The sequence below is a fragment of the Diospyros lotus genome, chromosome 6 (genome assembly GCF_014633365.1).
Source record: "Diospyros lotus cultivar Yz01 chromosome 6, ASM1463336v1, whole genome shotgun sequence".
Taxonomy (NCBI): domain Eukaryota; kingdom Viridiplantae; phylum Streptophyta; class Magnoliopsida; order Ericales; family Ebenaceae; genus Diospyros; species Diospyros lotus.
Genome location: NC_068343.1, coordinates 18,061,931 through 18,089,927, shown reverse-complemented (window position 1 = coordinate 18,089,927; position 27,997 = coordinate 18,061,931). Strand labels below are relative to the sequence as shown.

The following is a 27,997-nucleotide window of genomic DNA, read 5'->3' as shown; positions in this document are numbered from 1 at the left end:
TTTTTTTACTAATAAAATCAGAGAAGCAAAAAGGCTTTGGCTGGGACGAATTATGGCTTGTTGAAGCATTACCTTGACCATTCTCTCGATTTCATTCTTTTGGGCAGGAGGGTAACGGTAAGACCGGATATTAACGGGTTCGGTGTTAGGTTTGAGGTTGATGGTGTGGTCTTGAACTCGGGAAGAGGGAAGAGCAAAAGGTTCTAAGAATAGATCCTCATATTCTAACAACAATGTATTAAGAATGTTTGAGTATGATACCTGGTCAGTTTGATGGCGAGGGGAGATAACTGTCAGTAACACCTCCCCATGCACCTCATTTCCTCCTCTGTCTTCCTCGATGGCCACTATGGAGAATAAGTGTGCCAGCTGGGTCCATCTCCCTATGAACAATCTCCGCAACCTTCTTCCACTGATCATTGTACAGCTACCCGTTTCCTTCCCTCCTGTCAGCATCATCCTTCTCCCTTCTTTCTCAAAAGAGACCCCCATTTTGTTAAATTCAAAGCTTATGGGGCACACCCCTTTCATCCAATCCACCTTGAGGACAACATCGTAGCCCCCGAGCTGTAAGAGTCTTAGATCCGCCACAAACATTTCATCTTGCATTTCCCAGTTGAAGCCATTACAAGCCGACCGACTCAACACCCTATCCCCATTTACCACTGTCACACTTAAGGGTGGTGTCACATTCCAGTCGCTTAGCAATGCCTTCATCCAGAAAGCTATGGGTGCTCCCACTGTCGATAAGAATCATCAAGTTACACCCATTTGATCGGCCTTCCACTTTCATAATCTTATTATTAGCTACCCCCTTCAGAGCATGAATGGAAATTTCCCCATTATCCTCCTTGTCGTCATCTTCGGGGTTTAACTCCCCGATCCCTCTTTGATCTTCTTCTTCGTCTCCCTCTAGTAGAAGGATTTGTCTTCTACATTGATGTCCCGAGTGGTATTTGTCTCCACAACGAAAGCAAAGGCCTGCTAACCTCCTTTGCTCTCACAGTTGTTCCCCATATTGAGCTGAGTTTGATCCTCCCACATGTTTTCCCTTCGTCACCTCCCGGTTGTAGCTCTTTCCTCTGGCATTAGAGGTGCCCAGAACCATTCCTCTCTGTTGTTGACTCTGTTTCTTTATCATTGCCTCCACCAAGGTTTCTTGCAAACGGGCACTCTCCAAAGCCTGTTCCACCGTTCTCGGCCTCATCATTTTCACCATTGGCCACAATTCTTCGCTAAGGCCACTCATGAAGCTTGATACAAAATAAGCTTCCGAGAGGTGGGGGTTATGGCAAATCATGAACGACCTTAACTCCTCAAACCTTTGCAGATAGGATTCAACACCTCCCACTTGCTTGAGTTTGTTGAATTCCTCTATGGTATCCATCATGCTTTTTCCTCCAAACCTCTCGCACAACTTCTTCGAGAACTCATCCCATGTATGCTCCTTACACTAAGGCACCCCTGGAACCATGCGTCCACTGTTTCATTGAAATAAGCAGTGGCCAGCGATACCCTTTGTGCCTGCGGGATGTTGTACCAGTCGAACAACCTCTCGCATTTTCTTACCCACCAACGCGGGTTAACTCCCTCAAATGTAGGAATCTCCATTTGAGGCATTGGGTACCCCGGTTGATGGTGATTGGGAGGTTCTAACCTATCCCTCCCTAGCATCCTCTCCAACTCCTTTTCTAGGTTTATCTCCAGTTCGGATGTCCCAATTCCCCGATCCATTCTATGTCTTTGCAGAACAAGCTCATTTCTCTCCCTAGGAGGGAAGTCCGATGCTATCCTGACCGAATTCTGTTGAGTGAACATCATCATGAACTGCTGCATTTGAGCTCCTAGTTCGTCTCATACTCTCGCGATTGAAGAATTCAGTCTTCATTCCAATCCCTCCATGGAACTCTCTAGCTTGTGGTCCATGGCTATGATCGCCTCATGATTCCGGGTGGCTCCCAGCTCCAGTTGATTGGTTCAATTTTGAAAATCTGCCACTGGCGAGCTGACTTGTTGAAGCTGCGTTTCCAGGCTCTTCATGCGAGTATCATCTGCCATCGCTCCCGATACTACAAGTGTTGGCTGAGAATCTGTGGCTTTGATACCAATTATTGTCACGGCCGTAGGTGACAATAGGAGAATAGGAGTGATAATGAAGAGAGAACAGAAAAAGTGAGGGAAAGAGAGGTAGGGAAATAGAGAGGAAGAGTCTGAGAGAGAGAGGAGAGCTAGAAGATAGATGGAAAACAGAATGCAATATTCATATTCGATAATCTTTTCAGGGCAACCTCGGAGCTGATATAGCTGGGAGGCCGCGCCACAGGGGATCCTCCCTTCCTAACGGCTGTAACCATAAGTTTTGTCCTATTCCAGCCCCTCCCCACGTGTGGAATCTTCAACTAACAAACTTGGTGCTGGAAATTACAATAAACCCCAAAAGTAGAAAGTAAAACAGAAGAATTACACTGCAAGGAAAAAATTAAAATGTTGCTGCTTAGGGACGGTCGTGACATTGTGATGTGTGCCAAAGATGTGAGCCAGAATCAATGGCGTACCCTAGGTTGTTGCAGTCTCTAGAGCATCCAGAGCAGGCTTGGAGCTATTTGTCTATGGATTTTGTAGAGGGGCTACCACGGTCGGAAGGTAAAAATTGTGTGATGGTGGTTGTGGATCGTTTTACTAAATTTGCCCATTTTATTGGCCTCTCCCATCCTTTTATGGCTCAAGAAGTAGCCCAGATCTTTTTGGATCAGATCATCAGTTTGCATGGGGTGCCAAGGACTATTGTCTTGGATCGGGACAAGATTTTTTCTAGTCTCATGTGGTAGGAGTTGTTTAAGTCTTTGGGGGTTCGCTTACACATGTCTACTGTCTACCATCTGAAAACAGATGGCCAAACGAAGTGGGGTAATCAATGTCTCGAGAATTACTTGTGCTGCCTCTGTTTAGCCCATCCCCGTCAATGGCACAAATGGCTTTCCTTGGCGCAGTGGTGGTATAATTCCTGTTACCACACTTCCCTCAAGATGTCCCCGTTTTAGGCCTTATATGGTTACCAACCCTCTTACTTGTCTACCACCATGTCATCACTGTCCGTAGCTGCAATCGAAGAGTTCTTACAGCAGTAGCAGGAGGTGCTGCAAATCTTAAGATGGGAGTTGGCTGATGCACAACATCGGATGAAGCAATTTGCGGATCGTAGGCGTAACGAGCGGGAGTTTTCTGTGGGTGACTCAGTTTACTTGAAGTTAAGGCATGCTCACCAAGGCCTTCACTAAGTCTCCAATTTCTAAGTTGAGCCCTAAACTTTTTGGGCCCTCCCAAATTGTGGCCAAGTTCGGATCCATTGCAGCTTCCGCCCAATTCTCATATTCTTCGGTTTTTCATGTCTTGCTGCTTAAGAAGTCTATTGGTGACCAGCAAGCTTCTTTTACATTACCGGATTGGGGTGGGGAATCTCTTCCACCGTTCGAGCCAACCTTGATCCTGGATAAGCGGGTGATCTATCAGCATGGCGCTCCTATTACCTAGGTCTTAGTGCAGTGGACACACCTCCATCCCCGCAATAATACTTGGGAATACCTTCTTGACTTGTTGCAGCAATTCCCACAAACTACCAGGCTCCTTTCGCTTTCTTGAGGACAAGAAAGTCAAAAAAGCTCTGAACCGGGGGGTATTGTCAGGACTCTTATGGTAGCTAGATGTATAGAGTAAGTTGTAGCATGTAAGGGGTAGCATAACAAGAAGTTGTTAGCAAAGCTGATACAATTAGATCAGTTAGAAGGCTGTAACAAAAATAACAGTAGGAGACAAGGGCGCTAAGCGGGTGAAGCTAGTTGTAATGAGGATGGGCCTATACCAGAGGTTTTCCCTCTCAATGAGAATTATCGATGAATTTGTTGATGAAATTCCAGCTCATCTCTCCCTCAATTTCTCTCTAATCTCTCTCTCTCTCAATTCTCTCCCTCTCGTTCTCTCTCTCTTAGAATCAAACCCTAATCCCTTGTCAAGATTGAGATCCTGACACTCTTCTAGAACTCCCCTCTGCCCTTTTCATTCTCCAGTCATAAGTGAGCCCATTGGCTATGTTTTTCAACCACTATTAATCCTCATCCTCATCCTCACCTCAATAAGTATGAAGAACCCCATGGCTTCCTCCTCAAAACCTTTACTAACCAAATGCAAAAATAGAGAAGCCCATAAATCCCTGTTCTGTGTGCTGCTAGCGAAGCCCTGTTGAACAGGTCACATACCATAGATGAAACCAGGAAAAAGTTCATGGGTTGAATCTCACAAACAACACATATCTGCTTCCCTCAAAGCAAGAGCCAATTTCCATTTTGTAAAGAAAAAGGCCTGTAACCATATACTGAATCTAATCTAACAAGGACATTGTATGATTGTAATAATTTCTTTGGTGGCTACATGATGCTGTGAAGACTATAAGCTTTGTAAAGGGAAAATATATATTTGAAGTAGCATGTGAAAGAACAGAGTATTGCAGGTGTCATGATAGAGTGAATTTGCCTCAAAGTGTAATCAAATTCATTCAGGAAATCCATAACAGAAAAATCATCAATTTTTCAGTACAACTAGAATAAGCCAAGGTCCCACATTTAATGTTGAAATTGAAGACAGAACAAGACAAATATATTGGCCACAGCCTCTAAAATATACCACTTTAAATATTCCCATGTAGCTTAAACTCAATATACAAAAGCAAGTACCAAAAGTTCATATTAAGGGCATACCTGGTGCATATAGCTGCGGAAAATCTCATTTTGCTTCTTCAATCTCTGAACAAAGCGCTTTGGAGCAATGACACCTGTCTTCTTCTTTTGTGAACTTATCTATGGAGGAGTAAGCGTTGGTTCAGTAAAAGTATAAGTTGACAATTAAATAGGAGCACTTGAATGTGTGGGCATACATGGATGCTTGTTATAAGACTAGATAATACCCAATCACAATTTCCAATTGACTAAATGTAATCTTCCACAAATCAGTCAAAAGGGTATCATTCAAGAATTAAGCTCAAAGGCAACCCCCAGTAAAAGGCAGCAAAAGGCAGTAGAAATTGTAGAAAGATAATCACAAAAGAACTGTATACATTAAAATCCTGTTGAGCCAAAATACCAAGATCAAACCTGATAACTGATCAACCCATATGTGAATATAAATCCTCACAGAAACAAAGTTCTAAAAATGTTTCTGAAATTTAAGAAAGCCAAGAAGTAATCAAACTTATGGAAATGTGAGGTGTTTGGAAACAAAATTACCTAGAGATATTTCATGACAGAAAATTGCTTTACACAACAGCTTATAATCTGAAAGTTCAATGTTCTCAGGTTCAAGCACATATAAACCTCCAACCAAACAAGATTTATAAAGACATTAGTATACCAAAAACAATATTGGCAGTGGGAAAAGTCAAATTATGTGTATAGTCTAAAAGGTCCTTCAGAAAAAAAGTAAATGACTTATTCATTTTCTAAAAGGTCCTTCAGAAAAAAAGTAAATGACTTAATTCATTTCTTAGTTTTCTTATTGCTTAACAATATTAAGACAAGGCTCATAATCTCAATTATACTTCACATATTCTCTAATAATTTGAAAGATCTCTTAGTTCTCAATTCTTTCCCTTTTAATAACAAGAGACAAATTGAAGAACTTACTAAAAATATTCTTAACAAATGATGAGAATCAACTTATGGTTTCAAAGTATTTTGTCTTTTTATAAAGCTCTTTTTTTTTTTTTTTTTGGGTAGGTGAAAAAGGCATATATAATGCATTTAATGTCTTTGTGAAAAGTGAATAATAGCAGTTCAGTTTCCCACCAGCATTTTGTATTCTGATTCCATCATGCACACAAATATTTTGATCATCTTGATGAAAAAGTAACAATATTTGTTCTCTGCACAGAAACCCATTTGAAAGTGATGTTAGTAGAAGATAGACAGACTGATGCAATTCTTTGAGGACAAGCCTAGCCAAATCCTTGGATCTGATTGACATGGGAGAACCTAGAAAATCATTTAAATGAACAACCACAAATACAACGATTCTAAATGACTATGTTAGTCTAAACTTTTCTTAGGGATCTAACAATCACCGCGATGCAAAGACAAAATGAACAAACCCTCGATCAATAGACCAATTTAGATATCTCAAATCAATTACTCAAAAAGAAGGAAAGATTATTGAAGATGTTACTTATAGAACCAAAGCAGAATGGTTAAGTGGACAAGTGCATCCAACATTTTATGCAATAAAAAAAACCGTTTACAGCTGAAAGAAAAGTTTTCTCAAATAGCTACATGACCTTCTTTGATGTATGGCTCAAATTGTTGGATAGTTAAGTATCACTATATGCATAATATAGGTGGTCTAACTGTGACGTCCAGCCAGACAAGCAAAGATATAATTAGGGCCAATTTGGTAGAGCTTTCGTTTTCACTATTTTGACAACACAAACAAGAACATACCGTTTGGTTACTCAATTTCATTTTTAGTTTTTTTTTTTTTTTCATTTCTTCCCTTCCCACACTCCTCACCTCTGGAAACACTACTCACCACCGGGCACACATTTCAGTGTCACATCACTCATTGACAACTACCAAGGGAGTCACAACCAAGAGAGGAGACCTGTAAGCTCCAACATTGTCGATTCCCTTGAGTCAGCGACTCCCATCAGATCTGGTCTAAGGGCCATGAGTCTTGACTCTCGACAAGACTCTTAGTTGACTGGCAACTAAGAGAAGGCCAGTGGAGTTGTTGGCAACCTCTAGCGCCACCCCCAGTAGCCAACAATTTAGAAAATAAAAAAATTAAAAAGGAAAATAGAAAACTGAAAATGAAGACAATGTTGTCAAACATGTTAAAAGTTTTCATTTAAAAAAAATAAAAACGAAACTGAACACATAAAATTGAAGATGAAAACTGGAAACAAGAAACTGGCCCTTAGAAATGAGATCATACATGATAAAGTTTGAGTAGGGCCTGTTAAAGATAAGACATGCAACATGTGATTATGATTGTTTGGATAAATGAGAAGATTAATAGATGCACCAACAGGTAAGTGAACAGAATGAAGAGAGTTTATAGCAAAAGAGCAAGAGAAAGACTAGAGAAAACTTGGTGGAAAACCCTTTGATATGATGAGGGATATATTACATTTAAAAAAGATATAGACATCAATAAAGATGGTTGGAGAGGTAGGATTCATATGGTCGACCCTACCTAGTGGGGTTAAGATTTGTGATTGTTGTTGTTGCAATTCCTCAAGCAAGGTACTTAAGCAAATAGCCTCCAAACCAGAACCCACCATGAAAAAGAAAAAATACCATAATCACGTGCATTCCCAGCCCCCCACCAAAAAAAAATTAATAATAATAACAACAATTAGAGTTTAACGCATAACTTTGGAAATATTGGACTGGGCAACTCTAATATCTCCCAGATTTCAAACCAACAATTTTGGAAGATAACAATTCACTACAACTGATGCAAGATCTACCAAAAAGTAACCCCCCCCCCCCCCCCAAAAAAAAAAAAATGCAGTTAGTCCCTCCAGTTTGAACTCAGGACCACCTTTTTAATCAATAAGTTATAATTTTGCTTTTGACATTTTTATTCCAACATCTTTTGACATCTGATTTGTCAGAGATTGTAGATGTACATATAGGCTTAACCTGACAAAAGGAAAGCTATACAAAATTTCTCAGAAGTCTGACTCCAAGAAAGGGGCCAATGTGGGCTGTAAGAGGAAGAGAGACCTATTATTACATTTCAGCTTTAACTGCACTGTTTAACTGAAAATTGGAACAAATGACAATTGATAAAATGCATCCTAAGATAGTTAAGATCCCAAGGCTGACAAGAAAAGTTGATGACTAACTGGAAGCAAGGGGGAGTTGACACTAACATTCTGCATCTTCTACTTCTTGTAGACCATGGTAGAAGGAAACATACAAAAAAGCACATTTTTTAGTTCACTTGAGAACAGTAATAGTGGTTCAAAGAGCATGCAAATGCGAGAGCGCCCACTATCCTTTTTTGTGTGTGTGTGTGTGTGTGTGTGAGAGAGAGAGAGAGAGAGAGTTTAAGTATAATTAAATAACCAAAAGGAAGATAATATCACAACTTTAGTACAATTAATCATTGAGGTGGGGCTATTACATTGTAGAAGCATGATTAAAAAAAAAGTAAAAACCCTATCCACAAGGGTAAAAGTAAACAAACAAAGCTGACTTTTCTTTTTAAAAGAACTACCGCAATTAATATCAGATAACTAATCTCTATACTGTTAACAAGAAAGAATTAAGCAAGGATGAAGGAGGCAAAAAATGATCTTATTTACATGACCAATTCCGCAGTTAAGCAATCAAATTGCCTGAGAAAGAATTGACATAGGTCAGTAATAAAAATACACAAAGGTCAAGGAAGTAGGACAATTCTCCAAAGTACTGATGTAACTACTGAGTAATCATGATAAGAGTTGTACCTGTGTAAATAAGTCTGCCAGACATGTCAATAGATTTTCTTCTGTATCTGAAAGATTTTTGTTGTTTGCATAATATTCTAACAGCTGCTCCCGAAATGGAACACAGAAATAAAGAGCCTGCATGAAAGGGATGATGTTAGAAAGAAAAATACACAACAGACTGCATGTATCTCAAAGCAAGCAATTCCTTGTACAGCTGTGCTGCCACTATGGATTCAAGAGATCCAAGAGCAGATTAACCCTGAAGGCCTAGCCATCTTCAAGTGATAATTTTTTATGCCTCGAACCTCTGTTCTATGAATAAAAAAAAGTAGTCAGTGCGGCTTTTAATGGGCAATGACTGCTATTTCACCAACCTAGGTTTGTTGGCAGGCAAAAGAGAAAAACGTGACTGTTTGATTCTAGAGATTTACTCCCCAAAGTTAATATAATGGTTTTTGTGAAAGTTCAAATACTTGCCAATATTTGTTAAGACACTGTTAAATGTTAATGGATTTCCTTTTCTGGCACTAGTTAACAACCAATGCAGGTAACATGCAAAGACTTCGTGCTAATGACCATAGAAGTTTGGATTCTATTGACAAAACTGGCAACTAAATCAAGCAAACGTAAGGTCCTTCCTTTTGGTGAAGATCATGCAGTCCATCTTTCTGTGTAAAAGTCATGCACAGTCATTATAACATGATCAAATCTAACATAATCAAATCTAAGAAGCACATGGATGCAACATAAAAATTTTCAGAAGAACTAATAACATGATATGATAAGGACATGCTAATAAATAGGTATGCATTTTACGCATACATGAATGACAACAGTTTCTTCATTTATGTTTACACAGAGTTATACCCTGGATACAACAACAAGCATAAGCGTTGACTCCACCACGAGGAGCACTCATATTTTAGTATATTAAACTAATAAGAAATTATTTGTTACACTTTACATATTGGCATATCACAAAAGATGTGTGAATAAAAAATCCTAAAGATATCAGAAAAATCCATTCATAAACAAGTTGATAACGGCAACAATCATCAGCCTTAATCCCACCAAGTAGGGTCTGCTACATTAATTTTAAATCTCCTATCAGCTCTATCCATGACCATATCATTGTAAGGCCATTATATCCTATGTTGTGTCTAAGGGTTTCCCAAGTTTTTTTTTTTTTTCAGTCTTCCTCTCTCTCTCTCTTTTGTTAAATTTTCTTCCATTTCACCCACTCGCCTCGCAGGTACTTCTATTGGTCTTCTTTTTACATGTCTACAACAACAAGAATAACAACACAGCAAGACTTATACACATTAGGTAGGGTCGACTACATGAATTCTAGCTTGCCATTCATTTCTATCTATGGCTATATTTTTTGTAAGGCCCTTATAACTTGTATCATAGCTAAGAGTCTCCCACCAAGTTTTCATGAGTCTTCATCTACCTCTTCTGTTAAAAAATTGTCCCATTCCATCCACTCTCCTCATAGAGCCTCTATTGGTCTTCTTCACATGACCAAAGCATTTTAATTGTATTTCAAGAAACTTATCTTTAAGAGAAGCCACTCCAAATTTATTACAAAAAAAAAACCTCATTTGTAATTTTCCTCATCTTCATTATGCTCATATTTTGTAAACATTAGCACTTTTTGCCCAACATTCTATTTCATACAATAAAGATCATCTTATTGCCATCTTATAAAATTTTCCTTTAAACTTTACCAAAATCTTACTATCACATAAAATGCCTAGCGCACCATCTTGCCTAAATTTTATGGGTTACATCCTCATTAATCTCTCCCTTTTTTGGATGATAAATCTAAGACATCTAAAGAGTGATTTGATCTTCAAGTTTCATCATGACATCATCCACACTTATATTTTTAAACTTGCATTCCATGTATTTGGTCCCCAATCCTATCAATTTAAAACCTTTAGATTCTAAAGTATTGTTCCATATCTCAATCTTAGTATTTACTCCTGTCAACGATTGAAGTTTGAATAATTGGCGTTGAATAGAAGAAGATAAGGAGCCTAGAGGATAAAGAAGCTGAAGCTGATTTGTTTTTAAATTTAATTTACATATGTAAGTCTGTAATTTATAAAGAGATTGTTGTAATTGTTGAAATATTTGCCTAAGGATTAGACTAGGACTCGGTAACATAATGTTGATTAGAAGTAGTTAGAATAAATCTTCTAGAACCATGTTAGTCAGGGGTAGTCTTGTAATAGCGGCATGCGGTTATTTCAATCTTGTAACTCAAGCCCTCTATGTTCTATAAATAAAAGGGTGTGGGGGGTCTCTTTATTCTTTTGTTTTTGCGGTCTATCTTGTGAGAAGAGTATGTGTTGTGTATAGGTGAGAGGAAAGGGTTTCTTTGTAATCTCCGATTAGTACTTGGTCTGGTAATAGGGTTGAGGGTGTGTGAACAGCATATGTAATCTTGTATTCTGTTTTCAAGATAGTGTAAGCAAGGTCATACCAGTCTGGATGTAGGATCTTTTTTCAAGAGTTTTGAACCAGGATAAATCCTCTTGTTTTGGTGTGTGAGTGTTTGTGATTCTGTGTTGTTTCTTGTGGCTTTCTGGTTTACTATTCTGAGTCATGAAGAGAGGTTGTGTTCTGTCTTGAAGAGGAAATCGTGGGGTATGTGTTGGTGAGATCTATTACAACAGTAATGTAGTCCTACCAATTAGGATTGTAATCTATCCCTAGTTTTTAGGAGTGTAATCTAATCCTAAAACCTAGGAGAATTCTTAGGAACTCTAGTATATTTATATTTGTTTACTCATGGAATGAAGTAAGGAATTCTATTTTCTTCAAAGTTCCTTTTGACATGGCATCAAAGCCATCCATCCTTCTAGGGTTTTTTCCCGACCTTCATTGCCTTTCTTGTTTTTCCTTTCTCCAGCCTCCATTGACATTCTTAGGCTTCCATTGTCACCACTTTATTGGGTTAAGGCTTTCTTTGATCCCTTTTCTTCACCCGATAGAATGTCTACTGTCTCTGACCCTAATCCTATGCCGAATACAACTAAATCCAGCAACACCACGAAAGTTCCGTTTACTGGAATTGGCAAATAGGCTTGGGAGGAGAATTGCAAAATCTCTCGGCAGCTTAACGTTTGAATGGAAAAAATTATTTGAAGTTGTCACAGCAAATCCGTACTTTTCTCAAGGGAAAAGGGAAGCTAAGCCATCTTTTGGGGATTGGTCCTAAAGAGGAAGATCCTATGTTTACAGCATGGGATAAGGAGGATTTCTTAGTGATGTCATGGTTGTGGAACTCAATGGTACCAAAGATAAATGATACGGTGATGTTTTTAACAACTGCTAGAGACATTTGGGAGATAGTCAAACTCACTTGTTCTGAGGTGAAAGATGCTGCACAGATCTACGAAATAAGGACCAAAATTGCAGCCACTAAACAAGGGGTAAGATCTATCACTAAATATGCCAATAATTACAAACTTTATAGTAGGAATTGGATCATTACCAATGCCTAAAGATGAAATGCTGTGAACATGCAGCATTACAAAAGAGATTCGTGGAGAAAGAAAGAACCTATAACTTCCTAGTTGAACTTAATATGGAGTTTGATACGGTAAGAGTTCAAATCCTCGGTAAGAAAGATCTACTCTCTCTAAATGAAGTAATCTTTATAGTTCGTGTCGAAGAAGGGAGAAGGGAAGTGATGCTGGGGATAAAGAGGAGAAGTGGTGTACATTTTTGTAAAAAGACTAGGCACACCATAGAGAGGTGCTGGAAGTTACATGGAAAACCATCCAAAGGAGGACAATCAAGGGACCAAGGTCAAGCCTATATGGCTAGCAACCAACAACAAACTAAACAAAAGAGTCCAGAACAAGGAGATGGCTTGGATCTTAACAAGGCAGAGATTGAGAAGCTAAGGAACTTTCTAGAATCTCTCAACAAAAAGGGAAAAGATACCTATTCCCTTGCACTTATAGGTATTTCCTCTCATTCTCCTACCCTACATGCTTCGAGAATAGCCCAACCTAACTCTTGGATCCTAGACTTAGGGGCAACAGATCATATGACCCCTCTTTTCCATTATTTCATTACCTACAGCCCTTGTTCAAGTTCCAAGAAAATAGCCATGGTAGATGGGTCCTTAACCACTGTTGTTGGGCAAGGAGATGCCATTCTCAATGAATATCTCACATTCAAGAATGTTCTCCATGTCCCTAAACTATTCACTAATCTTATTTTCATTCAAAAGCTGATCCTAAACAACAATTGCAGTGCTAACTTCTATCCTACTTTCTGTGAAATTTAGGGACAGGAATCGAAGAAGATGATTGGGCTTGCTAAGGCTAGGGCTAGTCTATACTATCTTGAGGGGCCAAGTGTGCAGGAGCAAAAGGAAAAAGTTAATTATGTGTCATGTTTGGTTAAATCTAATAAAGATCAGATTTGGTTGCATCACTATCGCCTCAGTCACCCCTCATTTTTCACTCTTAGTGTCATGTTTCCAGCTTTGTTTAAGGGTTTTGATGTTAAAAATTTTCAGTGTTATGTTTGTGAATTTGCTAAACATAAGAGGGTGACTTATCCTTTATCAAATAAAAGAACTTCTCTTCCATTCTCTCTTATTCATAGTGATGTTTGGGGCCCTTCAACCGTTCCCAATATTTATGGGGCATAGTGGTTTATAGTGTTTGTGGATGATTACACTAGAGTGATGTGGCTATTTCTTATGAAAAATAAATCTAAAGTGAGCACCATTTTTCCTAATTTCTTGTCACGAACCTAGGGTTTGTGATAGGTTAGAAGAGGAATTGGGGAAGAAATCAAAATTAAAGAAAGGGGGAATCAGTAGAAAAAGGGAGAGATATTAAGAGAAAATGGGGGAGAAATAGTAGGGAGAAACCAGAGGGAGAAGGGAGAGAATTGTAGAGAGAATCAGAATTTCATTTCATCAATTCATGCATATCCTCTCCTCTTACAATAGGCTTTTTTATAGGTATAGTAGTTAGTTAACTAATTTCTAACAGCATCCTAACAACACCCATGTGCTTTAACAACTTGTAAAAATATCCTAACAAACCATTGCAACCTTATTACAATGATGCCCTTCTATTATTCCTTGGGTCATGACATTTCTATAATATGATTAGGACCCAATTTGGGGTGAAAATCAAGAGACTAAAGTCTGATAATACCAAAGATTTTTTCAACCAATCCCTATCAAATTTTTTCCAACAAAAAGGGATTATCCATGAGTCCTCTTGTCCCTATACTCCTCAACAAAATGGGTTGACTGAGAGGAAGAATGGGCATCTACTTGTAGTTACTAGAGCACTCTTTTCCCACTATAATGTTCCTAAACATTATTGGGGAGAAACAATTCTAACAATCATGTCCCTTATTAATAGGTTGCCTTCCCAAACCCCTGAATCTCATAGCCCTATTCAACTCCTAATCAAACACTTTCCTAACATTCAAATTTCTAGTTGTTGGAAACCTAAAGTTTTTGGGTGTGTATCGTTTGTTCATGTTCATAATCCTAATAGAGGTAAGTTAAAACCTCGAGCTTTAAAATGCATCTTCATTGGATATTCCTCTACTCAAAAAGGCTATAGGTGTTACCACCCCCCTTCCAAAAAATTCTTTATGTCGACTAATGTGACTTTTGTTGAAAACATGCCCTATTTTGACCATTCTCATAACAATCAAATAATCACATATAGGGATCAATTTCCATCTCTACCGGACCTGGATTTCTCTCCACCTTATTTTCCCCCGACTAATACTAAGGATTCATCAAATATGACTCAGGAGGAGCCCTTTCCAAGTGCTCCTCCCCTACAGGTCTATTCAAGAAGGAGAAGGTTGGTTTCTAGTCCTATACAAGTCCAAGCATCTGATTCAACTCCTGAACCTGTTGTTGATACTAGCACTACCAACCCTCTTGAAATCTTATCAGGTAAATCTCACATTGATACTTCTATACCTGTTATACCTAGGGTCACTGGATCAAATTTCTTAGATGGAAATTATGCCGTTCTCAACCACACACATTCACAAACAAAATTGAAAGAACAAATTAAAGAATCAAACTGAAATATTAAACAAAACTGAAAGTAAAGCAAACCACATGAGACAAGCGGATTATCCCGATTCGGATTGCCCCTTAGGACAACCCTACATCTAGCCTAAGAACCCTCCAAGAGCAGCCTTCTTTGATTTAAAGAATAATGACACTACACCCGGTTGCACCCCACGATTACAAGCCTTCTCTCAAGATTACAAAAGCTATTCTAAAATCACAGCCTTTCCTCTCTCAAAGCTTTCTCATGAAACAATAGCATCATGCATTAATGATGCCTAGTCCCCCATTTCCTATTTATAGAATATTAGGGCGACAATTCCTAGGCCATTACAAAACCAATATGGATATTACCGGTTTAACCCCCAACTTAATTTCTAATTGCAAGGGAGGCCACCGCCTATCTCTACCCTCTAAAATCGCATACTAACCTGTTCAAAACATTGCTATCACTGCCATCAATACTCTAGACAAACCCTAACAATACTTATAACTAAACCTATTGAACCTGTGTGTGAGACTGAAATTTCTCAAAGCGACCTTGATTGGCCTATTGCCCTTAGAAAAGGCATTAGAACCTGTACCAAGCATCCTTTGCATTTGCTTCTGTCCTATTCCAAATTATCTACCCCACATAAAACCTTCTTGACCAACATGCATATCATTCCTATTCCCAAACACTTTACCAAAGCTATAGGGGATGAGAATTGGAGGAATCAGCTCTTGAAAAAAACCAAACTTGGGAGTTGGTCCAATTGCCTAAAGGAAAACACCCGGTGGAATGTAAATCAGTTTACACAGTTAGATATAAATCTGATGGGACATTAGACAGGTATAAGGCAAGACAAGTGGTCAAGGGATACACTCAAGTATATGGCATAGATTACCCATACACATTTGCTCCTGTTGCAAAGCTAAATACAATCAGGATACTCCTATCTCTAGCTGCTAATCTTGGGTGGCCATTGCATCAATATGATGCCAAAAATGTCTTTTTGCATGGAAATTGATAGGATACTGATTATCGAAAGGAACTACAAGCTGAAAATTAACAAAATGAAAAGAAAACTGGGCATTCGAGAGGCCCTTAACTCTCCCTAAGACTCAATACCAAAATCATCTTCCCCTTCTCAATATCTTCACCCTCTACACATATCCCTCTCTCCCCCCTCAATCGCATTCTGTTACGCAACAACTCAACAATTTCCCCACTCTATCCCTTACGCATATGGCTGGCTGTTATACCAGCCAGCCAATTTACCACCCCACCCCTGCCTCTTAGACCTTCTTTGGTAAGTCCCATGAATCAGGACCTATCAGATATCTAGAAGAAAAGATGTACATGGATTTACCACCTGGATATAGTCCAACCACTCAGGAGAATGTAGTGTGCAAATTGAATAAGGCTTTATATGGCATTAAACAATCCCCAAGGGCTTGGTTTGGCCAATTTACAAAGGTGATGCTTATCCTAGGGTATAAACAAAGTCAAGGGGACCATACTCTCTTTATTCACCACTCATCCACAAAGGGAGTGACAATGTTACTTGTGTATGTGGATGATATTGTTGTGACTAGAAATGATGAAGAAGGCAGTAATAAACTCAAGGAATGCTTGATTAATGAGTTTGAAATTAAAGAATTAGGGAGATTAAAATACTTCTTGGGCATAGAAGTTGCACACTCAAAGGAAGGCATCTTTATCTCTCAACATAAATACATTGTGAACTTGCTAACAGAAACAGGGCTACTAGGTTGTAAGGCAGCTGAAACTCTAATTGAATCCAATCACAAATTGGGAGAAGTTCTAAAGGATAATAAAGTTGATAAGGGGTCCTATCAAAGGCTAGTGGGTAGGCTGATTTACCTAGCTCATACTCGGCCTGTTAAAAAGTTGTCTCGAGTATAGGATAATAAGATTAGTGAAAGCAGTGTATCTTGAGGGTCAATGAAGAATTAAATAAAAGATTATATCACAATCTGTAATTAATGATAGTTGGGGGGTTAAACTGTAAATATCTAAAAGTCTTCATTGGGATGTCTGCCTTATGTTATAAATAAAAGGCAAAGGGAGTCATTTATGGATATGAAATTCTGTCGAGTGCATGTATTCTCTGAGAGGAAAGGCTAGATGATTGATAGCACTTTGTAATCTTGGGAGAGAATTGTATGGGTGTACTCGAAGAAGGAGAGACTGTTGTACTGATTGATTTCTAATTAAATCAAGACTGCTCTTGGGGTGATTTCAAGGCTGGACGTAGGGTTGCTTTCAAGCAATCCGAACTAGGATAAACTGTTGTCTCGTGTTTGTGGTTTGAACGTTTTATTTCTATTTTCATTCTTTTAATTTTGATTTTACAATTTCAGTTTCTTATTTCTATTGTTTTGGATTGATTTCAGGTGAGGAGTTGAGAGAATTGGCACTTGTAAACATTGTTTGAGTTGTCAAAAGAGCTCCTAATCATAACATAGCCAGATATTGCATCTGCAGTAAGGGGTGGATTAGAGGATGTATTTGTATTTGTTGTTTCTTATTGTACAGCTTATGTTTTGTTGCTTTAAGAGTTACGGTTATTTGTGTTTGGCGCTCATTAGCTTAGATCCTCGCTGGATATAAATATTCAGCTTGTTGTTATGTTACTTAAGATTTGTATTACTTGATTCACTGGTGAATATTGGGAGCTGATTTTCTTTCTTTCTTTCTCTCACTTTGTGCTCTACACTTTCTTCAATCTTTCTGGTACTGCTTCATGGTATCAGAGCTGAAGACGTAAGTCATGGATCTGTCTGCTCAAAGTGCTTCCTCCTCTTCACCACCTCGTTCAGCATCTGTCTTTTCTCTTTCTTCGCAATCTGATTTTGGTGCGATTGCGAAAGTTTTTCAATTCATTCCGATCAAATTGGATTCTGGAAATTACATTTTTTGGAAGGCGCAAATCTTAACCACAATTCGCGCCTTCGATTTGTTTTCGTTCTTGAATAAAGTTTCACCACCGTCGAAGTATGTTGCTGATCCTAGCAGTAAGGATGCTGGAGGAACGATGTTGAATCCAGAGTACATGACATGGTTGCGATCAGATCAGCTCCTTCTTGGCTGGTTGTTCTCCACGATAGATAAAGACGTTCTAGCGCAGGTAATACACTGCGAGTCATCGGCTGAGGTATGGTCTACACTTGAGAATTTGTATTTGAGGCAAACCATTGCTAGGTCGTTTCAACTTAAGCAGCAGTTACGGCTAATTAAGAAGGATGCCTTGTCGATTAACGACTATATTCTCAAGATTAAGACTATCGGCCATTTATTAGCTGCTATGGGTGAACCTTTAGATGACAAAGAATTGCTTCTTGCAATTCTAAATGACTTAGATCATGACTACGAGACTGTAGTTAGCTTGGTGACGTATCAGATGAATGACATAGATCTGGATAAAGTCCAATATTTGCTGTTGATACATGAACAGAGGTTAGCTTTTAAAAACTTACCACTGTCGACTGTTAACTTTGACTCTGGTATATCCTCTATGCAAGTCAATTTGACTGATTATAATCAGAAAAGTGGAGGTAATAATTTCCAGCAGCATATGAGAGGTGGTCAAAATCAAAGAGGAGGTGGTTTTGGTCCACGAGGAGGACGCAGCCGTGGTCGTCAGTCTGGTAGACGCTTTTATTGTCAATTGTGTGGTAAACCAGGTCATCTGGTTGATCGATGTTATCATCGCTTTGACAAGAATTTTCAGAGGACGTCTGAATCTTTTTCAAGTCAGACTAGTTTTGGTAATTCACTAGTGAATCAACAGTTAGACTCTAGAGCTTATCTAGCCTCCTTAAGTGACTCTAATGAGGTCTACTCGAATGATGTTGGTTCGGTCCAGAGTGCTTACTATACTCATTTTCCTCAACAGCCTTATTTTCCTCAGCAACCTTTAGACCGACAACCATCTGCTTCAGATCAGTCCTGGTTTGTTGATTCTGGAACCACAAATCACATCACCACTAATCTTCAAAATCTCTTGTTGCATACTCCTTACAATGGTGGTGATAAAGTATCTGTTGGAAATGGTAAGAAATTAGCAATCTCTAATGTTGGCCTTGGTCAGTTATATTCTCATTCTCCGCCTTTTTCTTCCATTACCTTACCAAATGTTTGCATGTTCCTAACATGCAGAAAAATCTCATCAGTGTCTCTCAATTAACTAAGAATCATGGTCTTATTGCTGAATTTGATTCTCATTCTTGTGTGATTAAGGTCAAGAATACCGGACAAGTGCCACTCAAAGGGGAGCTTAAGGATGGTCTATATCAACTGAATTCAACTTTTGTTCCTGCTGATTCCAGGCATTCAGCTCATTCTTTTCATCCTAGGTCTTTTGTATGTAGTACATCTTCTTCATGTGATAGTCTTTCTTTTCACCATTGTAATCAGTTAGATTCTTCCACTGTACATGTAAATGTTGCTCAAACAAGCAATTTGTGCAAACAAAGGCATGCCAGGCTTGGGCATCCTTCACTCAATGTAATGCGATTGGTGTTGAATAAAATCCATGTTCCATTTTCCTTGTCATCTCTTTCTTTTTGTGACTCTTGCAAAATTGGTAAACTCCATCAGCTTCATTTTTCTAATTGTGAAATCACAGCAGTTAGACTACTTGAACTGGTCTATTCTGATCTATTCCCACTTTGTCTACGGAAGGATATCGTTACTACATTATCTTTGTTGATGCCTACACTCGCTATACTTGGCTCTATCCTCTCAAGTTAAAATCTGATGCTTTGCCTGTCTTTACCACATTTCATAAACTCGTTGAACTTCAGTATAATGCTAAGATCAAAGCTTTACAAGCAGATAATGGAGGGGAGTTTAAAGTCTTTCTACCTTATCTACAATTACATGGCATTCAACCTCGGTTTACTTGCCCTTATACCTCTCAGCAGAATGGTGTAGCTGAAAAAAAACACCATCATATTGCTGAAATGGGGCTCACGTTACTCAATCATGCTGCTATGCCTCTTAAATTTTGGGTTGAGGCTTTCCAAACAACAGTTTATCTTATCAATTTACTTCCTTTTGCTCCTCTTCAGTTTTGCACACTAGTTGAGCTGCTATCTCGTAAATCACCCTCATATTTGCATCTTCAGCCCTTTGGCTATGCATGCTTTCCCTATCTTCATCCTTATACCAAACATAAGTTCAGTTTTCATTCCACCAAATGTATCTTTCTTGGGTATAGTCATGGACATGCTGGCTATAAGTGTTTAGACTCTTCTGGTCGTGTATATGTTTCTCGCCATGTTCTTTTTAATCCAGATGAGTTTCCTTATCCTAGCTTGTTTCAATTTGCATCTTCTTCGTCTTTTGTTACTTCTACCACTTCTGATCGTCCTTCTACTTTGTTCTTTCAGTCATTTCCTACCTTTTCTTCCCTTGCAGTAACACAACCTCCGAATTCTTCTTTACCTTCTGCTACTTCTTCTTCTCCTGTAACTTCATCATCTCTTTCTTTGGAGAAGTTGCCTCCTCAGTTATCTCAGTCCTTGCTACCTCCCCCTGCCTCTCATTCTTCTATTCCTTCATCTCGTGTTCCTAAACCTTCTTTTTATCCTATGCTCACCAGATCCAAGGCTAAACTTCTTTCCACATCCTCTCCTCATGCCTTAGTGAGCTCATTGGAACCTACCACTGTTTGTGAGGCCTTCTTAGATTCATAGTGGGTCTAGGCTATGGAAGAAGAGTATTCTACATTGTAACGTAATGACACTTGGGTTTTAGTTCCCTTCTCTAAGGACATGAATGTTATTGGCTGCAAGTGGGTTTTTCGGGTAAAGTTTAAGGCAGATGGTACAGTGCTTCGTTACAAAGCACGTTTGGTTGCCAAGAGATTTCATCAAACCCCCAGTATTGATTTTTCTGAGACCTTCAGCCCTGTTGTTAAAGCTCCCACCGTCAGAGTCTTGTTTTCTTTGGTTGTTGTGTTTGGGTGGGATATTCAACAGGTTGATGTTAACAATGCTTTCTTAAATGGTGATTTGAATGAAGATGTTTTCATGTCTCAACCAGACGGGTTTGTGAATTCTCAGTTTCCTACTCATGTTTGCAAGTTAAAGAAATCTCTTTATGGCTTAAAACAGGCTCCTCGGGCTTGGTATACCAAGCTGAGATGTGCTTTACAGTCTTGGGGTTTCAATCGGGCTGTTTCTGATGCTTCCTTGTTTATTAAGAGGACTGTTAAGTTTGTGCTGTTTGTTTTGATTTATGTTGATGATATATTGATAACTGGTTCAGATCCCACAACTCTAAAAGCTTGTATTCAGGATTTGAATACTCATATTGCTCTCAAAACTCTCGGCTCTGTTAGCTATTTTCTTGGTTTTGAGGCTCACCGTAACCCTAATGGTCTTTATCTCACTCAAACCAAATATACTATGGATCTCTTAAAGAAGGAAGCCATGTTGGATTGTAAGCCTTGTGAGACACCGGTGAACACGGCTGAATCTTTAACTGCTGAGGGTGAATCTTTTTCTAATCCTTCTCTTTATCGCACTATCATTGGATCCTTACAATATCTTACCTATACTCATCCAGATATTGCTTTCATTGTAACTAGACTCAGTCAGTTCCTCTCCACTCCCAAGCAATAGCATTGTCTTGCCTGCAAGCGGCTGCTTCGATATCTTAAAGATTCTCTTGGTTTGGGATTATTTTTCTCTCCTTCTTCTCCTGATCTTTCTCTCACGATGTACACTGATGCCGATCACGCTGGCTGTAGAGTTACTCGCAGATCTACTAGCAGGATTTGTGTGTTTCTTGGAAGTAATTTGATTATTTGGAGCTCCCGAAAGCAGTCGGTTGTAGCTCGGTCCGTAGGAGGCTGAATACAAAGCCATTGCTATGGGCATCACTGAGGTTATGTGGTTAAAATCCTTATTTTCTGAGCTTGGTTATTCCACTGCTCAGGTTCCTGTTCTTTGGAGTGATAATCTTCCAGTCAAAAGCATTGCTGAAAATCCTGTTTTTCATGCTCGCACTAAGCATTTGGAGGTTGATCTTCATTTTGTGCGGGAGAAAGTTGAGAAAAGGGAGGTTGAAATTCGCTATGTTCCTACTCACTATCAGGTTGCGGATGTGTTTACTAAAGGCTTAGCAAAAAGTCATTTTTAGCCGTTACGTGATCAGTTGCATCTGAGATTCTCTCTTATTTCGAAGACAGTATTACCAAGGTCTTCTCTCGACTCAGCAGTCAAGGAGCAATTTCAATTGAGGGGGAATATTAGAGGATGTATTTGTATTTGTTGTTTCTTATTGTACATCTTATGTTTTGTTGCTTTAAGAGTTACGATTATTTGTGTTTGGCGCTCATTAGCTTAGATCCTCGCTGGATATAAATATTCAGCTTGTTGTTATGTTACTTAAGATTTGTATTACTTGATTCACTGGTGAATATTGAGAGCTGATTTTCTTTCTTTCTTTCTCTCACTTTGTGCTCTACACTTTCTTTAACCTTTCAGGTATTGCTTCAGGGTGGTTAGCCAATTCATGCATAATCCCAAAGAAACTCACCTAAGGGCAATTTATAGAATACTGCATTATTTGAAAGGGACACCAGGAAAAGGCATTAGTGGATAGGAGATCTACATCCAGTTATTGTACCTTCCTAAGGGGTAACCTTGTGACTTGGAGGAGCAAAAAACAAGGTGTAGTGGCCCAGTCAAGTGCGGAGGCTGAATTCAAATCCATGGCTCTAGGAGTGTGTGAGTTTCTTTGGTTGAAAATATTACTAGACGACTTGAATATCACTTTGACAGCACCTATGAGACTACTGTGACAATAAGTCAGTAATAAGTATTGCTCACAATCCAGTCCAACATGATAGAACTAAGCATGTTGAAGTAGACAAGCATTTTATCAAAGAAAAGTTGGATAGTGGTTTGATTTGTACACCATACATATCATCTTATGATTAGCTGGCAGATATTCTAACTAAACGGTTACTTGCAGTCGTGTATCAAATGATGACTAGCAAGCTTGGAATGGATGATATCCATTCTCAATCTCGAGGGGGAGTGTTAACGATTGAAGTTTGAATAATTGGTGTTGAATAGAAGATAAGGAGCCTAAAGGATAAAGAAGCTAAAGTTGATTTGTTTTTAAATTTAATCTATGTATGTAAGTCTGTAATTTATAAAGCTATTGTTGTAATCTAGTCCTACCAATTAGGATTGTAATCTATCCCTAGTTTTTAGGAGTGTAATCTAATCCTAAAACCTAGGAGAATTCTTAGGAACTCTTGTAAATATATTTGTTTACTCACGAAATGAAGTAAGGAATTATATTTTCTTCAAAGTTCCTTTTGACAACTCCTTTTGCCTCATCCAACAATACAACATCATCTACAAATAGCATCAACCAAGACACCTCTATTTGGTTATGCTTAGGGAGTTAATATATTACTAGGGCAAAGACATAAAGGCTTAATATTGATCCTCGTTGTAATCCAATTGTAATTGGAAAAGCTTTAATCTCTCCCGTACATGTTCCAACACATGTTTCTATTTTAAGACACATCTCTTTAATAACTTTGTATATAAGTAGTTCAAGCTCCCTTCTTCTCTAAGATCCTCCATAAGATTTCTCTAGGAACTTCGTTATTAACTTTTCTTACATCTATAAACACCACATACATATCATTTTGTTTATCTCTATATCTTTTCATTAGGCATCTCAACAAGTATATAGCTCCCATTGTTAACCTACCAAGTATGAAACTAAATTGATTTTCAAACGCCTTGACATCTCTTCTTAACTTTTCTTTTATCACTTCCTCCCAAAGTTCCATAGTGTGGCTCATTAGCTTAATTTTTCTATACTTTTGACAACTTTGAACAACATTTTTATTCCTATAAATAAAAATTAAACTGCTCTTCCTCTACTCATTTGACATCCTTTTTTGATTTAAGGAGCACATTAAATAATTTTGTTAACAAAAAGGCCCTATTCTCCCATGCATTCTCATACTTCTATCAAGATATTATCTAGTTCAACTGATTTACTGTATTCTTCATCTTTTTAATGCTTACTTTGTTTCATTTAGACATATACATCTATAGAACATGCAATTCCCATCTTCTTCAGAATTACTAAAATGCCCCAACCTAACACTTATTTGTCTGCCTTCAGTGAATAATCAAGAATTACCACTTCCTCTCTCCTAGATTGCCCCCCTCATTTTATAAGTATTTTTTTGTTTTCGTCTTTTATGCATTTCACTTGGCCCAAAACCCTTGTTTTTCATTCTCTTGCCTTAGCTAGTTTTATATATCACATCTTTCCCCTTCTTTTGTGTCAAGTAATTGGTATAAACTTTTAAAGTTTGACTTTGCTTGACCAACTTCTTTCTTTGCTTCTTTTGTGGCCAAAATATACCTCTTTAGATTTTCTTGTACCAAACTCTCTTAGATTTGATTTTTCCATGTACATCTTCATCCCACCACAAAACCCTTTAGTTTGGGACTTTTTCCTTTCGATTCTCCCAAAACAATTTTCATCATATTTCAAATAACAGTAGTAATTTCAATCCACATTTAGTTAGCCTCTCCAACATTCTAATATCTTTTGCCACATTTTTTTCCTTAAAAATCGTTTGATTTTGACCTTTTAAATCCACCATCTGATTCCTGGACTTCATTTTGTATCACCTTTGAAATCTCACCATATGGTTTTTGGTTATATTCTCCCTCTTTTACTACAAATTTCTTCCATTTCATTCACTCACCTCAAAGGTGTGTCTATACCATCTTAATAGTGATTCCCTCATTTTATATTCAATAGGCACCACTCCAAAAATATTACATATGATCTTGTTTTTTATTTTGTCTTTTCTTATGTGAATGCACATCCACCAAATATTCTCATTTTAGCTACACTCCTACTTTGCACATGTTGGCACTTAACAATCCAACATTCTAAATCAAACAACAAAGATGGTTTGAGAGTTATTCAGTTAAACTTCCCCTCTAACTTTAAGAGGATTTTAAAATCACATGAAATATTGGACACACTTCTCCACTTTAACGATCTCGCCTTGATTCTATGAACAACATCCTCCATAATCTCCCCCTCCTTCAAATAAATGATCCAAGATATTGAAATTGATCTTTTTTAGAAATAACTTAATCTCCCAATTTCACAATAATATCATCCACACTTATGTCTTTACTGAACTAACATCTTGCATGGATCAATTCTTTTATATACTTAGTTTAAAACCTTTGGATTCTACATGTCTCCATGATTCAAGTTTTTTATTCACACATTCTTTTATCTCATCTATCAAGACAATATCATCTGCAATAACATAAACAACTAATTCAAAATATTTTGGCCATCTTGTACTTATTATTTGTTTCAAACTTATAATTTAAGTGTTATGTACTTACAAAATGTACATGTATTTCCATCATGGGAAGACATATTTGCCCCTAGTGCCAAGAAGTTTCAAGCTCTAGAAAAATTAAAAAGTATTAGCACAAGTTTAGATAAGTGTTTCACACATATTTGGTGCCACCTAAATAGTCTCCCAAGTGATATGGCACCTTCCTAAAAAGTGTTTGTGTTTTTCTTATTTTAAAATAAATCAAGAGTTCAATAAAATATCATAATGCTATCCCAATTACTCTCCACTAAAAGAAAAGAAATTTCTTCAATCCATGAGCCTTGAGCCCCCAATCCTTAGGACAGAGGTTCCTTTCTCTGAAATACTACACAAGTACACATTGAGCAAATAACATCCAAATTTATCCCTTCTTTCTCCTAATGTTGCCCATCTTAAACATTATGTAATGCCACCACAATTCAGACCAAACCAAGTGACTTCGTAATAAAACAGCTAGAATGACCAACTCCTAGAACATGACACACCAATCCAGAAGGATCTTTCCTTAAAAAATTCACTGTAAGGATCTTCTAATGGCTTGTAAACCATAAAATAGTAACCATGGTAGAAACCTATAGTTTTGAAACAGCCCCCCCCCCCCCCCCCCCCCCCAAAAAAAAAAAAAAAAAAAAACTCCTTTATCAAGGCATACCACTCAATTTTCCTTCCCTCATGCTCGTGAAATTCACCATCTAGAGAATCTTAAATATGCAAATTGTGTGTTGCAAGTCAAAACTTATTTCATGAGTCTAAAACCTCTACAATCCACATATAAATCTTTGTGCTACAAAAAAAGGCTTCAGAATGATTATTTAGCAAGGAAAAAAAAAAGGGCCTGGTTCCCTCCATTTCCTAGGGGAATCACCAACCAAGAGTTCAGGTGGGACCCATCTGCAATGATCAAAGGACAAAATTTATTGAAAATTAATTGAGTTTGATTTAGCTAACTCCATGTTAATGAAGTGTTAACAGAGATTCTGTGAAGAACAAAATTCTATTTATTTTGTATACTTCTTTTCAGGTAATTGCTTCATATAGATGTTATGAAAGCCAAGTATTGGGTAATGAGCCTACGGCTAGGAATGGAATCATCATGGCAAATGACACCTAAGTTTGAAAACTTCACATTCAGGGTAACCACCTAGCATACATAAAAGTGATTATTTCATCATATTCAAGGTAAATTTGTTCTGCATCTCGCTGTGTCAACGGGACATGGCATCAGTAATCACCAATGTGAGTCAAAGTTTTGGAACTTAACATTCAGAGTGACCATCTAGCATACATGAATGTAATGTTTCAATCCAAACATTACAAGAGCCAAACCATTTACATTGAATGCAAAAGTATGCATATCTGGGCAGCCACAACCAACTGAAAAGACAAAGGAAAAGGGGAAAAATAAACAAAGAAACAAGAGAAAGAAGAAGAAATCACAGGAAGCAAAGGGAAAAGAGAAGAGCCACAGGCACTAAGCAAACGCCTCTTCAATTATCCAAGAAGGAGACCACAACTACAACCACAAGCAAATGCAAGAAACTGCACCAATCAAACGAGAAAATCACACACTGTCAACACGCTCCGATCAAACTAGACACGAATCTGTTATTCTCAACTCAAGAGCAACAAATCTTCACTAATTCTGAAAAAAGCCCGGTACAAACGTCGTACCATATCTATCAATCATTGAACGAGCCAGCGTAGACGGATAAAAATCAAAGAAAACGCATCAAATCCAAGTGAAGGGCAAACGTTTTTGACCTGCAAAACGCTGTTACAATAGCACGTGTTGCCAAAATTCTCGAGGCCAAAGTATCGCTCGCCTTCGGGAAACTGATCGCCCAGCGCTTTCTCGAGTTTGGACCCTGCAGCACCCATTTATCACATCCAAAACACTCTATTTTCCTCAACTTTCACTCTCTCTGCATATACAGATAAAATTCTTCTCTATATCTGCGCAAATTCTCGCTAGGGTTTGGCCGGAAGTGATTGGATTTGCTTGGATGAATCACAGGGAGAGCGCGGATGGATACGAGGGCTTGCTTCACGGAGACGAAGAAAATAGAAAATGCAGGCGGGCGGAAATAAAATAAGAGATTAAATTATTTTTAATTAAAATTATATTTATTATTTATTAAAATAAGTAAAATAAAATTAAAATACTTTTGAATCAAAATATAAAATAATTAAGATAATATTAAAAATATTTTAATATTTTTATCAAATTAATTGTTAAATATTTTGAAATACATTGAAAGACACCAACGTCTTTTTTTTTATTTGTAAGAATTAAAATATCTTTATCCTAAGAGAAAAGAGATAAACTGTCAACGTTCAATTTCAGCCAATCCCGATTCATTTTTTGGGCCGCAATGCATAAGTCCAAAATATCAAGAGGAAGAAAAACAAAGAACTCCCAAGTGAATCAACATTAGGATTTTTACGTGGTTCGACCAGAACGATGTCCACTTCACGATTGCCCTCTGATTATTCCTTTAGAATGGCGATATCTGATTATTCCTTCTGTCTCTGCCCCTCATGATATCTATCATTCTTATTTATACTGAGGGGCTTTTACAATTTAGATAACATAAAGGAATACAATGAGTGTATAATGGGGGACAAATAACCCTTATCGTCTACACAAAATCGGGAGTGGGATCCTTATTACGAGAGGCATGAGTTGTTGCAGATAAAGTGAATAGTCCCTACCTTTGACTTCTCAACAGTTTTACCACTTATGCGAGCTGATGGTCTTAGGCCAACGACCTAGGTGGTACAGCGAACTGAGGGTTTTATAGAGAACCCGTTAGTCGATCGTTGAGAGCTCGCCAGGAATTTTATCAAGAGCCCGTAAGGTGCTTGCGTTACAGGCTTCGGGCTTCGGTGATGTATGGGTTTCATTTAACGAGGTCGCTAGGATCTTTCCAAGCTCTAGGTGATTGGGCCAGCCCATTGAACTGAGTCTGGACCATAAATGGATGATGCTAGAATAGAATATAACAT

At 38.0% G+C, this 27,997-nt stretch overlaps 1 protein-coding gene across 1 annotated transcript in view; it reads right to left on the bottom strand.

Moving 5' to 3' along the window:
* LOC127803577 (ubiquitin carboxyl-terminal hydrolase 4) overlaps positions 1-27,058 on the bottom strand; it is a 50,664-nt gene extending 23,606 nt beyond the window's left edge. The window contains exons 1-3 of the mRNA XM_052339915.1: positions 26,753-27,058; positions 8,501-8,617; positions 4,752-4,850 (exon numbers count right to left, since the gene is read on the bottom strand). Coding sequence (XP_052195875.1) covers positions 4,752-4,850; positions 8,501-8,617; positions 26,753-26,869 — 333 coding nt within the window. The 5' untranslated portion in view covers positions 26,870-27,058. The remainder of the gene's footprint in view (positions 1-4,751; positions 4,851-8,500; positions 8,618-26,752) is intronic.
* Between the last annotated feature and the right edge of the window lie 939 nt (positions 27,059-27,997).